The sequence below is a fragment of the Macaca fascicularis genome, chromosome 20, assembly GCF_037993035.2.
Source record: "Macaca fascicularis isolate 582-1 chromosome 20, T2T-MFA8v1.1".
Taxonomy (NCBI): domain Eukaryota; kingdom Metazoa; phylum Chordata; class Mammalia; order Primates; family Cercopithecidae; genus Macaca; species Macaca fascicularis.
The window spans coordinates 2,789,434-2,806,652 of NC_088394.1; the positions used below are offsets into that span (position 1 = coordinate 2,789,434).

General features: G+C 62.5%; 1 protein-coding gene across 2 annotated transcripts; it reads left to right on the top strand.

Moving 5' to 3' along the window:
* The first annotated feature begins 5,413 nt into the window (after nt 1–5,413).
* NHERF2 (NHERF family PDZ scaffold protein 2) lies at nt 5,414–17,154 on the top strand. 2 transcript variants are annotated; one of them, XM_045381429.3, is made up of 7 exons: nt 5,414–5,734; nt 8,420–8,620; nt 14,415–14,594; nt 14,819–14,972; nt 15,046–15,089; nt 15,628–15,690; nt 15,931–17,154. In XM_045381429.3, exons 1-7 carry the CDS (start codon nt 5,522–5,524, stop codon nt 16,087–16,089), a joined length of 1,014 nt encoding a protein of 337 aa, XP_045237364.1. In that variant the 5' UTR covers nt 5,414–5,521; the 3' UTR covers nt 16,090–17,154. The 2 variants fall into 2 exon arrangements, with proteins under 2 accessions (XP_045237364.1, XP_073884665.1); XM_074028564.1 differs by lacking the exons at nt 5,414–5,734; nt 8,420–8,620 and adding an exon at nt 11,847–13,783.
* Nucleotides 17,155–17,219: the final 65 nt, after the last annotated feature.

The window sequence follows — 17,219 nt, forward strand, 5'->3', positions numbered from 1 at the left end:
CAGCCCACCCTTGGAACCCTCCTGTAGCCATGTGGCAGGGTCCCCCCTTGGGGCCACCCAGCAAGGATTGGGGGAGGGGTGGTCCTGGGCCTGGCTTTAGGATTCCCCTGTGGAACCAGCCCCCCACCCCTGCTCCTGGAAGCCCCGCCTCCCCTCGCTGGTAGGTCCTTTCCATCTCCAAGGTGTGTCCTTCTCCCAAATGTGGGTGCTCTTTTTATCTCCACCCCTTCAATTCTTTTTCTTTTTTTTTTCCGAGACAGAGTCTCCAGCCCATGCTGAAGAGGCACTATCTCGGCTCACTACAACCACCGCCTCCCTGCCTCCCCGGCTTAGATGATTCTCCTGCCTCAGCCTCCCCAGTAGCTGAGATTGCAGGTGCCCACTACCAAGCCCAGCTAATTTTTGTATTTTTTAAAATAGAGGCCGGGCGCGGTGGCTCAAGCCTGTAATCCCAGCACTTTGGGAGGCCGAGACGGGCGGATCACGAGGTCAGGAGATCGAGACCATCCTGGTTAACACGGTGAAACCCCGTCTCTACTAAAAAATACAAAAAATTAGCCGGGCGCGGTGGTGGGCGCCTGTAGTCCCAGCTACTCAGGAGGCTGAGGCAGGAGAATGGCGTGAACCCGGGAGGCGGAGCTTGCAGTGAGCTGAGATCCGGCCACTGCACTCCAGCCCGGGCGACAGAGCGAGACTCTGTCTCAAAAAAATAAATAAATAAATAAAATAAAATAAAATAAAATAAAATAAAATAAAATAAAATAAAATAAAATAGAGATGGAATTTTGCCATGTTGGCCAGGCTGGTCTTGAACTCCTGACCTCAGGGGATCCACCCACCTCGTCCTCCTAAAGTGCTGAGATTACAGGCGTGAGCCACGGCACCTGGCCCACCAGCCAATTGTTTTGTTTTTAGTTTTTTGTTTTTTGTTTTTGTTTTTGTTTTTGTTTGAGACAGAGTTTCCCTCTTGCTGCCCAGGCTGGAGCGCAATGGCGCGATCTTGGCTCGCCACAACCTCTGCCTCCTGGGTTCAAGCCATTCTCCTGCCTCAGCCTGTAGCTGGGATTACAGTCATGCACCTCCACGCCCGCCTAATTTTGTATTTTCAGTAGAGACAGCATTTCTTCATGTTGGTCAAGCTGGTCTCGAACTCCCGATCTCAGGTGATCCTCCCGCCTCGGCCTCCCAAAGTGCTGGAATTACAGGCGTGAGCCTCACCAGCCAATTCTTACATGGAGCCCTAGGTTCCATCTAGGCCTCCCTCCGGCTCTGTGCTGGGTGAAGAGGTGGTCACACACCTCACAGGACAACTCATTCCTTCCCAGTCCTGGCCCTGTTCCTCACTGAACCTGACCTCTAAGAACATGGATGTCCTGACCTTGTCACCCCCACACCACGCCTCAAGGGCTCCCCACTGCCTATGGGATGATACCCGTGCCGTGTCTGCTCTCACCGCCCCTCCCACTGCCTCCTCCCCTTCCCCACCGTCTGCTCCAGACTGCAGATTCCAGGACAGCCCGGGACCTCCCTCCCCGAAGGAGGACTCCAGGGCCCCAGGCTGTGTTAAATGTTCTTCCTGGAGCTGCTTCAGCTCTGGCCTTCCCTTGCAAACGCCAAGGTGCTCAAAGCCCTGTTTTTGCGGGGACGGGGGGAGGTTTCAGTCATATTCCCTGGTGCTTGCCTGGTCCAAGATGGGGAGGCAGAGCCGATGAGGGGCTTCTCTGCCTCCCCAGCTCCACACCCTTATTCCCCTGCAGCGCAACCAGCCCTAGGGCGCCAGCCTCACCCCAGTCCCCACCCCACAAGACTGGATCGAGTGGAAGCCAGATGGGCAGGATGCTGGGGCAACTCCTCGGACGATGCAATGCGACCAGTTCCGACCAGGTGGCGCTGCGCGGCTACCGTTCTGGGCGGTAGCCTCCGCCCCGCGCCTCCAGCAATGGGCGGGCCGCAGTGGGCGGGGCCACAGCGGGTGGGCGGGGCCGCCCCGTCGGCGGCAGCGGTTTCCTGCCCCTCCCTCCCTCTTGGGTCGTCGCAGTCCCCACCTTCCCTCTCCTCCTCTCTGGGTCTCTGTTGGTCACCTCCTTCTGTCGCGCTGGCCCCGCCTGCTCCAGTTTCGGAATCTGAAGAGAGGCACGGTGCAGCCTGAGGGAAGAGGCCCTAGGCGCGGTCTGGTTATGCTTGCAGGACCATTAATGTCCATCAGAAAGCAGCGCCTACCTGAGCAGCTCTGAACCATTACCGGGCGTCGGAATAGTGGTCCCATCCCCAGACAGGGCTCCAGGTCACGGCCACATCCCAGAGCCTCTGTCCAGGCCCAGGCTCGGGCTCCCTGAGATCGCTGGGACCTTGCTGGAGGGATGCGGGTTCAAGGCCTGGAGGAAAGGTCCTGCAGAAACAGGAGTGCAGGGGCGCCCCCACCCCGGTGAACCCCCCACCGACAGCCCAGGGGAACAGCTGAGACCGCTCCCTCTGCTGGATAGGACTCACGCCTGGGTAGCATGCTGGCAGGCGTGGGGAAAGGGGGTTGGGTGGAGAGTGGGGAATCCCCCAAGCCTCTGATTGCCCCTCACTTGACTTTCTTCCCCCCTGCTGCTGCCCTGGGAACCCACATCACCCCATCTGCACTCCGCAGAAGCAGCAAAATAAAGTCCACCCTCCTCTTGATGCCCACTCTACTGCCTCCTGCCCACTTCCCTAGCCCTTCCTTTGTGACACCAAGCACTTGGCGGCCCCTGAACATCTTTGCCCAGGCGCTTCCCTTCGCCTTCCTCTGCCTCCAGGGCAGCACCCGTGGGGGCCAAGGTCAGCCTTGGACCAGGGCTGAGAGCTTCCGGAGGCTGGCTGGAGAAGAGGCGTGGGAGGGTTTAGCCCTGAGAGCTGCTGGGTCACCATTCCTTGCCTGTTCCTCCAGGTCCCTGGACTCACTGTCCCCTCTGACTCTGAACCTCCTCTGAAAGTGTGACCTCCAGTTCCTCTCTGGCTGTCTCATTCCTCCTGCTCCCCGCTTTGCCAGGCCCACTTCCTTTGTTGCCTGACCCTTTGCTACTCTGTTACCCTGCTCAGCCCTTGTTGGCTTTGGGAACTCCTTTGTTACTTTGTAGCGGTAGAGTGTACTGTGATACTTCCTTGGTTCCTGGCCCCAGTTGTGACCTCATGTCCCTGATGGCCCTTCCCTCCGCCATGCTGTTCTCTATCCCATCTTTTATTTATTTATTTTTAAATTATTATTATTATTATTATTTTTTGAGATAGTGTCTTGCTCTGTCACCCAGGCTGGAGTGTAATGATGTAATCTCAGCTCACTGTAACCTCCGCCTCCTGGGTTCAAGTGATTCTCCTGCCTCAACCTCCCCAGTAGCTGGGATTACAGGTGTCTGCCACCATGCCTGGCTATTTTTTTTTTTTTTTTTTTTTTGTATTTTTAGTAGAGACGGGGTTTTGCCATGTTGGCCAGGCTGGTCTCGAACTCCTGACCTCAGGTGTTGGGATTTTGGAACTCCTGACCCAAAGTGTTGGGATTACAGGCGTGAGACACTGCTTCTGGCCCCCCATCCCATCTTCAGTCACTGGGAGGAGGAATTGGCTGAGTCCTGGGCCAGGGAAGGCTGGTGTATGCCCAAGGCTGATCAGGGATCTGCCCCACCCGGGGGGTAAGCTCTGCAAGCCCCCTTACCCAGGGGACCTGGGGCTGCTGGTGCCTCCCATCCAGCCACCTCCCTCGACTCTAGTGTGGCCACGAAGCTACAGCCTGCCAGGTTGTGGGTGGCCCTGGTTGGTGTGGGATGACCCCCTGAGCCCAAACAGGTGTGGTGTGTGGGGTGCATGGTGGTGGGTCACACTGCCTGCACCCATCTTCACAGACTCCACGGGTGGCAGCACCAGGCTGTGTCCAGGAAGGCCAGCCATAGGTCAGACAGGCAGCCTCTGGACATGCAGACAGACAGATGGAGGTGGCTGGCCAGGCGGGAGCCTGAGGCAGCCTCAGCCAGCAATTGCAGGGGTGGGGGTGGCAAGCAGCCATGGCGCCTCAGCCTAAGTGGCTTTTAGGGGCAGCTGCCGGGATATGGGCACCCAGGGGGCCATGGCCCAGGAGACTGCCCAGAGGCGGGCCCTGTGCTTGGGTGGGGGCAGGGGAGCCCAGGCCAAGGCCCCAGAGAGAGGATAGGGAGAGGAGGACTGCGCCAAGCCTGCTTCTACTGCTCACATGGGGAATTGCCTGGGCTGGCTGTGCCTGACCCCTGGGAACCAGGTATGTGCGGGGGGCCTGGCTGGGCTGGGGAGGAGGGCAGACTGGGGCTGTGCCTGGACTCAGCTGTCTTCCTATATTGGAGACAGAGGAAGAGCTGGGTGGTGAAGAGCATGGACTCCGAATCTCACATCCCTGGGCCCAAAGGGAGCTGAGGAAGCTTTGTGGGTCCCTCTCCAGGCCTGTTTGCAGGTCTGTGAAGTGGCCAAGCCCCTAGGGTTGTTCCAAGTAAAATGCGCTCAAGCATAAACGATTTCACTGTGGTGGCGACTGTCCTGTTGGGGAAGGAGGGACACTCGTGCTTCACGTAGAGGCTCAGGGACGTAGACGGCTGTGGGCAGGGGAGAGGAGGCCTGCTGCCTGCCTGCGGACACTGTGGAGCAACGCCTGTGCACACTGGCCACCACCCAGAGCTTAGAGCCCAAAGAAGTCAGTGGAGGCCCATGTCGAGACTCATCCTTTCGTTACCCTGCAGAGTCACAGTCCAGGCCTGGGGTGGGCTGGGACACAAGTAGGGGTGCCGGCCCGGCCAAGGGAAAGAATGGCGGGAATGGACGCTGTGCAGATAGCCCAAACACGGAGGGTAGGCCAGGGAGTCTCAAGCCACTGGCCCCCAGGATGCAGGGAGGGACAGCTGCGTGTCACGTTTAAACCTCTTTTTGCCTCCTGGGCCCTCCTGAGACCCCTGGGCCAGGGCAGTTCTGGCTGCAGGAGGGATCCAGATCAGGCACAGCGGAGAGGAGATAGGCACGGGGGTCTGGGAGGGCTTCCCCGGGAGGGTGGGGGGGGGCTGTGGCCCTTGTTGTTACCCTTTGGCCCCTTTGGGGGGGTCCCTTTTGTCCAACCCGTCGCCCACCTCAAGACCTGCCTGGATGCTGCACATACAGTAGGTATCCAATAAATGTTCCTGGGATAGAAGGCAAAGGCGCTGTCACCAAGGCGGCTGCCCAGAGCAGGAGTGAGACAGAGGGGTCCTGGTGGCTGGGGGGTCCCCTAGTCCTGCCGCCTTCCCCCACCCCCAATCGGGATGACCGGCCACGGAGGCCGGGATGGCTGGGACCGGAGGTGGGGGCGGCCGGGCGGCGGGGGCGGGGGCGGGGAAGGGGCGGGCGCGGGGGCGGTGCCGCAGCCCGAGCTGGAGCCCGAGCCGGAGCCCGAGGCGACGGGAGCCGAACGGGAGCCGCCGAAGCCACCGCCGGGTGCCCAGCGCCGCCGCCGCCCCCGAGCTGCCCCGCGCCCCTGCCCGCGGGCGGCTGGTGGGCAGCGGGCGCCATGGCCGCTCCGGAGCCGCTGCGGCCGCGCCTGTGCCGCCTGGTGCGCGGAGAGCAGGGCTACGGCTTCCACCTGCACGGCGAGAAGGGCCGCCGCGGGCAGTTCATCCGGCGCGTGGAACCCGGTTCCCCCGCCGAGGCCGCGGCGCTGCGCGCTGGGGACCGCCTGGTCGAGGTCAACGGCGTCAACGTGGAGGGCGAGACGCACCACCAGGTGGGGGCCCGCGCTCGCCCCCGGCCCGCCGCCCCCTCCCTGAGCGCGTCCCTCTGGGGCGGGCGGGGGTCGCACGGGGGCCTGAGGGGGCTTCCGCGGAGAGGACGCGGACATTGCTGGGAGGCAGCAGCCCGGCGCCTTCCGAGTCCCCGCGCAGGAAGCTCAGCCCTGCACAGGGGTGGGGGGGCATCCTGGCAGGGAGGGGCCCGCACTGCGGCTCCTGGCCGTTGGCCTCGCTCTTTGGTCGCGTTTTGGCCTCAGTGTGCTATGAAGGAGGGTGTTGGGCAGCCTGGGGCCCCTCCAGAAAGGTGGAGACCTGGGTGCTTTTGCGTAGTTGTGTGTACACGTGTGCGTGTGAACACAGCTGGGCGTGTGTGTGCAGGTCCCTCTGGGGTCAGCCAAGTGTGCACGCGCCTGCCTGTGTGTACCCAGGAGGGGTTGCAGTAAGGGCATCAGTGTGTCTGCAGTTGTGTGTGTGCTGGAGTGTGTGTGAGTATACAGGTCTGCGTGCGTGTGTGTGTGTGTGTGTGTGTGTGTGTACAGGTCTGGACTCCTGGGCATGTGAGAGCTGAGCTCTGTGTGTGTGCACACCTGGTTAGTGTACTCATCACTGTGTGTCTGCAGGCTGGTAAGTCTGTGTCTGTACTCTAGTGTGTCCCAGCCGGTATGCCTGGGACCGGGTTGAGTTGGCCATTGGTGGCAACCACATTCCTTAGCTCCAAAGGCACTACCCCTCCTCAGAGGCTGCTTAGCCCGGCTGGGGTTACTTGCTAAAGCCTCCTGCCTCCTGGCTAAGGAGAACAGAGCCTTTTCTCTGTGGGTTCTGACCCCTGAGGTATGTCTGTCTCCCACAGGCCAGGGACTTCCACCACACCCTGGTGGGGGTCCAGTGTCCACACACCCCTTGTCCTCCAGGTCCCCTGTCCCTCACAGCACTGGCGAATCCATAACCTGTCTGCATGGCTGGTCCTGGAACCCCAAGATTAGCAGTTGGTTCAGCTGGGCCTGCAGTTGGTCTCCTGTTCACCTGGTGCCTTGTCTGTCCCTCCGTCGGCCAGCCTCATGCTTTCCACCCAGTGTCTGCTGTGTAAGGTTGTTTGCTGAAGAAGGTGGGGATCAGGGCCGGGCGCGGTGGCTCAAGCCTGTGATCCCAGCACTTTGGGAGGCCGAGACGGGCGGATCACGAGGTCAGGAGATCGAGACCATCCTGGCTAACACAATGAAACCCCGTCTCCACTAAAAATACAAAAAAATTAGCCGGGCGTGGTGGCGGCACCTGTAGTCCCAGCTACTCGGGAGGCTGAGGCAGGAGAATGGCGGGAACGGGAACCTGGGAGGCGGAGCTTGCAGTGAGCCGAGATCGCGCCACTGCACTCCAACCTGGGCGACAGAGCGAGACTCCGCCTCAAAAAAAAAAAAAAAAAAAAAAAAAAGAAGGTGGGGATCAGGCCAGTGGCCTGGACCTGAGGGATTGAGGGTAGGGCTGGCAGGGCTGGGGCCTGGCTGCTGTTTGATAGTCGTTGCCGCCCTTGCCCAGGGAACACCTGCTTATCCAAGGCCCTGGGGTGCTGGTCTCTGAGGACTGGACACACAGACCATGGTGGACTCTCCCCACTGCCCCAGGAGGGCAAGAGGTGCAGTTACTGCCCCATTTGACAGTTGAGGAAACTGATGCCAGAGATTTAGGGTGACTTGTTTGGGACACATAGTCAAGAAGCAGCTGGGCACTCGGTTCCTCTTGTCTCACTCTGGGTCATGGGGAGAGAGGAGGGCCAGGGGACAGATGGGCCTGGCTCAGTCCCTCCTATCTATTCACCACCCCTGCTGAGCCCGGTGGCTGGTGGGGAGCCCTGTCCACCCTCCCCCAGGCCGCAGGTGGGAGTAGGGCTGCCCGTCTTCCCGCCCGCTTCCCAATGGACACTGCTTTCTCTCTGCGGGTGCACGCCGGCCCCCTGCATGGTCCAGACACTTCACAGGCACCTGTACCCACACGCCGACAGCCACCATGCCATAGCTGTTCACTGCCCCTCCCCCTTGCCGGCTGTACCTGAATGTTGCTTCCCTGGCTGTGTGTGCGTACCCGAGCCAGGAGTCCAGCCATTCCCCTCCTCACAGGTCCAGTGGGAATGGGCCCATGGTCATGGCCTGGAGGTGGACATAAGGCCTGGGGTCAGGGGTTTAGACTCCCATGGCAGAGAATGACAGGAATGGGCACAGACACACCCAAACTGGGGCCCAGGGAGACACCCCTCTCCTTCAAACCTGGACGCAGACACAGACTTTGAAACAGATGGATGCACGTGCACACACTAACAGGCAGACTGAAAAGCTGAAGCTCCACTGTGCGCCGTCTTTGTTACTTCCAGACGGGACTTACCCAGCTGCCCTACCCTGCAGCCCCTTCCCAGCCCTGCCTGGAGAAGACCCTGGGCTAAGGGCAAGGCTCTGGGAGGACCCTGAAGCCCTCACAGCCTGGACCTCAGTGTCCAGAGCCCGGGTGCCGAGGGAGGGAGCCTCTGGAGTCTGGGGGTAGGGGGCGGGGCCGGCAGGCCTCTCGGTGTGGCCACCCGCCCATGCAGACCAGCTGCCCGCCTGCATGCCCGGGCCAGCCCAGAGTGGTGCCATTGCCCATGTGCTGCCCGGAATGCGGGCCACTGACCCGCTCCTGTCACCCATTCGCCCCAGGTGGTGCAGAGGATCAAGGCTGTGGAGGGGCAGACCCGGTTGCTGGTGGTGGACCAGGAGACAGATGAGGAGCTCCGCCGGCGGCAGCTGACCTGCACTGAGGAGATGGCCCAGCGAGGGCTCCCGCCCGCCCACGACCCCTGGGAGCCAAAGCCAGACTGGGCACACATGGGTGGCCGCAGCTCCGACGCTGGCAAGAAGGTATGGCGGGCTCGGCCCGCAGGGACCACCCTCGCCTCTCCCAGAGGCTCTCTCGGCTTTCGACGACCATCTTTGCCTCTGATCACCTCCAGAAGTCTTGGTCTCTTCTGCCTTTTGGGGCCCCTTTTCTGCCCCAGGGACCATCCTGTTGGCTACTGGGGGCCACTCTTTCTACCCTCAGCCTGTGTTTTAAACTGGGTAGGGTCAGGGCAGCCTAGCCTGTTCCTCTTCTCCAGGACGCTCCAGAGCCCCTTGCCCTATCGAGGGGTTACTGTGACAAGCTGCCGCCTCCCCAGCCCCCAGCCTCATGGCTGAGGAGCCCTGGGAATAGACATTCTAGGTCTGCGTGTGCCCAGCTCCGTGCCTGTGTTGGGTGTCATCCGTGGCTCTGTCCTTGTCTCTCTCCAAGGAGCCTGTATGCTGGGAAGGCCTGGGAGAGGGCTGGCCGCCTCTGCAGGTTGGGGAAGCCTAGGAGGCCACTCTGCCAGGCCTGGCATGGGTGGGGCTGGGAGCATGGGAGTGGAGTTGGGGGGTCCAGGTGGCTCCAAGGTGAGCCCACTCCTCCCCTAAATATAAGGGAGGGCCCTGGGACCCTGTCTGCTGTTCCTTCTGGGCTCCTGCTGGGTAGCACTTCCTCCTTCCCCTGCCCCTGCTCCCAGCCAGGAGACCCAGAAAAGTACAGGGGCCGCCTGCTCCACCTCCTGCTAGGTGGCCGCTGGGAGGGGCCACCTGGCAGGCCTTGAGGGCTAGGAGGAACAGCCTGAAACTGTCTGTCCTGTCTTCCTGGAGGCCCTGATGGCATTGTCTCCATGCTCTCCTACCTTTTTTTTCATTTTCAAAGACATCCCTGGCCGGGCACGGTGACTCACACCTGTAATCCCAGCACTTTGGGAGGTCGAGGCAGGCGGATCACCTGAGGTCAGGAGTTTTGAGACCAGCTTGACTAATGTGGTGAAACCCGTCTCTACTTAAACTACAAAAATCAGCTGGGCTTGGCGGCGGGCGCCTGTAGTCCCAGCTACTCGGGAGGCTGAGGCAGGAGAATTGCTTGAATTCGGCAGGCAGCAGTTTCAGTGAGCCAAGATCCTGCCACTGCACTCCAGCCTAGGGGACAGAGCGAGACTGTCTCAAAAGAAAAGAAAAGAAAAGAAAAGAAAAGAAAAGAAATAAATCCCTTCAGGGGATTTGAGTCCAGGGGTTGGCCAGACCCCACTGTGAGAACCGTGCCTGAGGCAGGGGTGTGGGATCTCGAGTTTCTGAGGGTGCAGGGGATCTATATATTCACTTTCTCCCTTTCCCAAGTATCACTCCTGGAGCTGGCTGTGCCTGGGAGCTGAGCCCGGCGGGGGCATGTCTTGGCAGGGAGACGGCATTCCCTGTGGGGAGGGGGCACAGGCCTGGCCATGGGACCTGTGGGACCCGTTTTGTTCCTGGGGCTTGAGGGCAGGCCATGGTCGTGCTCAGGGCCAAGGTGCCCAGCCCAGGGCTGGTTGGGGGGCTGGCCTTGCAGGGGAGCAGGCTGGTCCCAGGCCCCTATCTCCAAGTTGAGGGTTGGGGCCTCCCTCTTTCCCAGGCACCCTGCCTCCCCCAGGAGGAAGCTCCGCCTCTACCTCAGGCGTTTGTCCATTGATTTGGACACAAATGCATGGTTCACCTTCCTGTGGAAAAATCTGGCCCTCGGACTTTATCTGGAGGGTGCGGTGGCCGAGGCACCTTGCCTTGGGTGGGACCTTCCCCCGTCTGCTATTTCAGGCTCTGGGGGCTGCAGGAAGCCCTAGGAGGAGCTTCCTCTGGGTATATTTTTAGAGGAACAAAGGGTGGCCTGAGTGGCAGGTCCCTTTGTGCATGAGTCTGGCTGGGGACAGGGGCTCCAGGAGGTCAGGGGACACCCAAGGAGCAGGGTCTCCCCTTCTGTCTTCTGGCATCGAGACCTGAGGTTTCTTTTTCTTTTCTTTCTTTTTTTTTTTTTTTTTTTTTTGAGACAGAGTCTCGCTCTGTAGCCCAGACTGGGGTGCAGTGGCCGGATCTCAGCTCACTGTAAGCTCCACCTCCTGGGTCCACACCATTCTCCTGCCTCAGCCTCCCGAGTAGCTGGGATTACAGGCGTATACCACCATACCTGGCTAATTTTTGTGTTTTTAGTAGAGACGGGGTTTCACCGTGTTGGCCAGGCTGGTCTGGAACTCTTGGGCTCAAGTGATCTGCCTGCCTCAGCCTCCCAAAGTGCTGGAGTGACAAGCGTGAGCCACCGCGCCTGGCTCGAGCCCTGAGGTTTGTTCACCTGAGCTCCCAGCGTGGACAGGAAGAATTGGGGCTCACTGGACCTCCGCAGAGCAGGTTCAGATCCTGCCCTGCTCAGCCTGGGTTCAGGGTGTGCCTGAGATGCTCAGGGAGCCCAGGAGGGCAAAGCCTACCTTGCGGGGATGGCTCCAGTGGGGGCGGTGGTGGCAGAGAGGCAGAGCCCTGGGAGGGTATGTAGCTTGGCTTTGGTGCAGGATGGAGAGGGCCCAACTCTGGGTGCCCCCTGGGAGCTAAGGGTGGTTCTCAGTGTCCTCTGTCCTGGCTGGGGATAGGGGAGGTGGGCAGGGGAGGACACTGATGTGGTCAGCCACTCCTTTTGGGGGTCATGAACGCCTAGTTAGTGATGACTCAGCCCTGGGCCACAGCAGGCTGGGGGTGGCCGCAGCTGCGGTGCAGCTGATCCTAGTAGTGATGACAGGGGACGGCCCCCAAACAGAGACGGGTGGCCAGCGGTGCCAGGCCCTAGAGGTGGTGGCAGACCCTGAGCCCTCTGCCCCCTGCCCCTAGCCCAGTCTCCACCTCCGTCTGGAGGGCCTTGGGGGCTAAGAGCAGGTGAGGGGTGACAGATCTGCGGGAGGCGGCTGTGTGGTTAGGGCGCGGTGCCTGTGGGGGCTTCCGGGCTCCTATGGCTCTTGTTCCTCTGGAACCTCAGCATGACAGTCCTGTGTTCTGGGGCTGGGACTCCTCCCTGTCCCCCCAGCCCTGGGTCCTGGGGCGGGCAGGGCCTTCCAGCAGCTTCCTTCCTTCCTTTCTTGGGACGGAAACCTAGCTGGGTGGGGGGCGCCGGGCTGGAGCCTTCTAAGGGGAGTGGGCTCAGTCATCACCCTGCTCCCCAGAGTGACTCAGCCCCTGCGTCTCCACCCATCCCCGGGGAGCCGGGGCCGCAGAGGGAGGTAGATAAGTGGGGTGGCAGCCTGGGTCAGCCAGAGAGTTCAGGCCACCCCGGCCGGACGCCTGCCACTCACTGCCGCTGTACTGCTGCCATGGCGCGCTCCGGGAGTGCCACGCCACCTGCCCGGGCTCCAGGAGCCCCTCCACGGAGCCCACCCCAGGGGCTGGTATAGGTCAGGTGGGGTGGGAGGAAGGGAGGGCTAGGAGGAACCAGCAGCCGCTCAGCCTCCCGGGGTGGGAGGAAGGGACTCCGGGAACTTGATGTAAGCAGGCTGGTCCCTGAGCAACAATGAAGGCCTTTCTCTGCCAGGGCTGGTGCGTCACCATCTGGGGGGGCGCCCAGTGTACCCCCATGCTAGCCTCTTTGTCCGGACACAGGCATGGCTGGGGGACCAGGGATGGTCCAGCTCTGTGCTGGCCACTGGCGGGGAGGGAGCCTGGAGCCCGTGGGAGCCAGAGGGCCTGGCAGAAGGCGGCAGGAAGTGTGTGCTGAGCCAGGGCAGGGAGGAGGAATGTGAGCTATGAACCCCGCCCGAGCTCCTCAGCTCTCTGGGCCCCCATGCTCCGCCCCATGTGCTGCCAGCAGCCCACCCTGGCCCCTCCATTGCAGCCCCTCCACCTGAGGGTTTAGTGCTGTGCCTGGCGCCTCCGAGACCCTGCTGACAATGAGGGGTTTGATGATAGGCAGAACTTCTCGCCGTGTAGAGTGAAAGACGGCTGTTTCTGGACAGAGGCAGAGGGGTGGCCAGAATGACCCTGAGAACACTGAGGGGGCCTTGGCCTGGCCTCAGGGCCCCAGACACCCACCAGATCCTGCTTCCTGTCTGGTGCCCTGAGAAACCCTGCCCTGTAGGCCCCTGTGCAGGCGTGGGAAGGGCTGCCGGGCCAGCACTGTGGGGCTGGCCGCATGTGTGGGCGGCTATGCATGTTTGCAGGTGTGTTTGGACGTCTTGTGTCTGTGACCGTGTGACGTGTCTTTACCGCCTGGGCCCATGTCATGCTCCCACCTCCCCCCCTGAACTAGGCTCCTGTCCCCATGCCTTCCCTCAGTCCCAGGCCAGCCTGGGGGCTGTGCTCCACCTCCCCTCCTGAATGGGCCCCTGTCCCCACGTCTTCCCTCCCTCCCAGGCCAGCCTCAGCACTGTGCTCTGACTGCATCCCTGAGGGGCAGTTCGGTGGGCAGGTGTCAGGGTCAGCCTCAAAGCCCCATGCCTGTGCCACCAGGTGTGTCTGGGGGAGGGGTGGGTCTATGTGGTGGGGCCCTGGAGATTTTGGGGATCTTGCACCCTCCAATTCAGCCCATGTGGCCCAGCTGAGCCCCTGCAGGGCCAAGGAGCCACAGCCTTGTCCCTGGAGTTTCTGGTGTGATAGGGCCTGGGTTGTGGCCATGCAGAGAGGGTTCAGAGGGTGGGCAGGAGGCTCCTGACGAGGCATCTGGCGGGCTGGACAGGAGAAGGGTATTCCAGACCAAGGGCAGGTCCCGAGCCCAGGGGACAGGGCACTAGCCCTTGCTCCCTTGGCAGGGCGGCCCCCGCCACTGACATGGCTGTTTCTGGTCCATTGGGGTTTGGAGTGAGCTCGAAGGTGGGTGGCTGGAGGGGTTGGGGGTGTCTAAGGCCTGGAGACCTGCCCTCCTGAGGTCTGAGTGCCCCTCTTGCCATGCCGCCCCAGCCCTGGCCTGGCCTGTGGTCCCTCAGGGACACACAGGGAGGTAGGAGGTGAGGGAGGGGCCCTGGCAGCCCCCCACCCCGCCTGCACGCTCTCCCCTGCGCACGCCCTCAAGCCTGGCACTCCCTGGAAACCTGAGCCTGCCCCCCGCCTGCTCTGGCCACCGCCATGTTTAACTGAGCACGGGCAGCCACTGGCCACCGCCGCGGCACCCTGGCCTGGCCCCTGGCTGGGGGCTGGTCACTGGGCCTGGCCCTGCCTGCATGGTCCCCTGGCCCAGACCCCCACTGCAGGATGCCAGAGGTAACATGGGGCAGGGCCTGGGATGGTAGCGGGGGGGTCCTTCCGGGCCCCAGGAGGCCCTCTGTGCTCTGTCCACTCTAAGCTCCTGCCCCAGCCTCTGCGTGCTGGGCCCGCGGGGGTGGTGCGGCTCGTTTTCCCGGAATGTGAAAGCAAACAGAGCCGCCACCGCAGCCAGCCTCACGGAGGCCTCTAGAGAGAAAACAAAACTGCTGGCCGAGGAGCGCCTGCCCCACGCTCTGGAGGAGAGCCCGGGGCAGGGGGACGCACGGGCAGGGCCCTCAGGGACAACTGCCCCAGGAGGCCGACAGTGACAGTTCTTCCCACCTGGTGCTCTCTCCCACCCCGCCCGTGTGCCGCGCTGGCCTCCAGCCCAGGGAATTATCCCAGCGACCCAGGAAGGCGGCTGGGCCCATCGGGGAGGCTTCTGGGTTTGAAAACTGGCTTTGCCCAAGTTCCCACAACGAAAGCTCTGTCACAGGCAGCCTGGGTGCCCGGAGTGTTTGCCACTGAGACCTGGGCCTGCTCGTGGGTGGCATGGTACCGAGTCTGGGCAGCAGCGGCACCACCAGGGAGTGGCCTCTGGGGGTGGGAGGCTGGAGCCAGGGACTGACCCTGTCCCTTGGGCCTGCAGGATGTCAGTGGGCCCCTGAGGGAGCTGCGCCCTCGGCTCTGCCACCTGCGAAAGGGACCTCAGGGCTATGGGTTCAACCTGCATAGTGACAAGTCCCGGCCCGGCCAGTACATCCGCTCGGTGGACCTGGGCTCACCTGCTGCCCGCTCTGGCCTCCGCGCCCAGGACCGGCTTATTGAGGTACCGGCCCACCAGGGCTGTAGGGTGCTGGGGGCCCCATGCCTGTCCACACTGGGGCCCTGGGTCCTTGCAGGGAGGAGGGAGACACTGGGAACCTGAGCTGGTGCGCCTCCTGCTGCCTCGGCGGGCGGTGGCTGTGATGAATATTTGATGCCACACCTGGCCACGCGGCATTGGGGGCTGTCTGGGCCCACGGCGGGGCTGATGCGTGCTGGTGGCGGCAGGTGAACGGGCAGAATGTGGAGGGGCTGCGCCACGCTGAGGTGGTGGCCAGCATCAAGGCACGGGAGGATGAGGCCCGGCTGCTGGTGGTGGACCCCGAGACAGATGAGCACTTCAAGCGGCTTCGGGTCACACCCACCGAGGAGCATGTGGAAGGTGGGCCACGGCCCGGGGCACAGGGTGGGTGCGGTGTGGTGGCCGAGTAGCCACTGACACGCTGTCCCCACAGGTCCTCTGCCATCACCCGTGACCAACGGAACCAGCCCTGTCCAGGTGAGAGGGTGGGGTGCCCACGAGACACAAAGTGCTTCTGGGGGTACCCAGGCCCGACAGGCCCCCTTCTCCCTGGAGATCCCTTTCCTCGAGGTGTGGTAGAGACACCCGATTCTGGCCATCACCTCCCTTTAATGCCCCTGTGGTTTTCGTCCTGGATCAGTGCCACACACAAGCCACATGGGGTGCCTGGGGTTGGGGCTGCTGCCTTCCGTCCCCTCCTGAGCACCACCTGGTAGGGAGTTGCCTTCCAGTCTCTGCCTCCTCAGGGAGCTGGTGGTAGCCTCACCCCAGGCGTTGCTCATGCCGGCCATTCCTGCACCCAAACCCCCTCTGCACCATGAGCCGGCCAGGCCACCTGCCTGTCACTGCCGGGTGCCCGGTGCCTGCCTCACCGCATCTAGAGTCCACCAGATGCCCGGGGCCCCCTGCCGAGTGGAGGAGCACACACTGGTGGGGCGTGTGCATCTGTGCACATGTGTGCTTGTGCGGGTGTTGTGTCTGTCTGGGAAGCCACAACCTGCCCTTGGTTTCCCAGCTCAATGGTGGCTCTGCGTGCTCGTCCCGAAGTGACCTTCCTGGTTCTGACAAGGACACTGAGGTATGGATGTCCTCCTCCACTCCTGAGCTCACACATGGGGCTGCCAGAGGCCTTGGGGTGGGCGTCTGTGGAGATGTCAGCCCTGGCAGTGGGGTCTCTGCTCAGGAAGCCCTCATGAGCCCCTACCCCAGCCCCAGCCCCAGCAGGCAACCTGTGTTGGTTGTTCCCTGGGAGGGGCCCCCGTCTGGGGTGTGGGCCTAGGGCTCACTCCAGACACCCCACCCACCGTGCTCACCCCAGGATGGCAGTGCCTGGAAGCGAGACCCCTTCCAGGAGAGCGGCCTCCACCTGAGCCCCACGGCGGCCGAGGCCAAGGAGAAGGCTCGAGCCACGCGAGTCAACAAGCGCGCGCCGCAGATGGACTGGAACAGGAAGCGCGAAATCTTCAGCAACTTCTGAGCCCCTTCCTGCCTGTCTCGGGGCCCTGGGACCCCTCCTGCACGGACCTTGGGCCTCAGCCTGCCCCGAGCTCCCCAAGCCTCAGTGGACTGGAGGGTGGTCCTGCCACTGCCCAGAAATCAGCCCCAGCCCCCATGAGCCCCCGTCCTGCCCTTGCCTGCCAGGTACTGGGGGCCTGTGGCAGCAAGATGTGGGGAGAGAGACCCAGAGATGTGAGAGAGAGGCAGAGACAGAGACACAGAGAGAGCGAGCGAGCGAGAGAGAGAGAGAGAGCGAGCGAGCGAGAGAGAGAGAGAGCGGCGGCAGCACGGGGTGAGGGCCTTTGCTGCTCTGCCGGGGCCTGCTGACTGAAAGGAATTTGTGTTTTTGCTTTTTTCCAAAAAGATCTCCAGCTCCACACATGTTTCCACTTAATACCAGAGCCCCCCTACCCCCCCCCCGACTTCCCCTCCCCCTTGGGACGCGCTCTAAATAATTGCAATAAAACAAACCTTTCTCTGCAAACCATTTCCTCCCCGCCCCCTCCCCTCAGCAGCAGCCATCCCGAGTGGGAGTCCCTGGGACTTCCCAGTGGCCGAGCTGGGGCCCCCAGCCTGTTTGTGGGGACCTCAGGTAAGGCCAGGGAGGCCTGATGTGGCCGTAGGAGCTGCCCCTCCCCAACCCGCCCTGGTGTGGGGGGTCCCTAGGCCAGGCCCTGCTCCCCACCCAGCTACCCTGTGCGCCTGTGCCCTGATGGGGGTCTGAAGTGCAGGGCCTAGGTTCTCCGAGGGGCCCGAGGATGGAGGCCCCATGTCCCCGAGGAGGGTGGCCTCTGGACAGGCCCCTCATTCCGCACGGCAGCTCCCAGGCCTGGGGAACATAGGTGTGTGAGAGCAGCACCCAGGAAGGACTCCTGGCCTCTGGCTCAGCCCTGCCTGGCAGGCTCCCCCGTGGACACCCTGTTGACTTTGCTCTTCCCTCCTGGGCCCCGCACCCCTGAGCCGACCACTGATTGACCGGCACCGCTGTTGCCTCGTTAAGCCATAGCGCATGCGCGCTCTCAGAATAAACAGGCCCTGCCTGGGACCCACACGCCTGTGTTTTCTGAGCCTCCTCCCCACGGGGTGAGGGGAGTGGAGGGATGAGGCTGT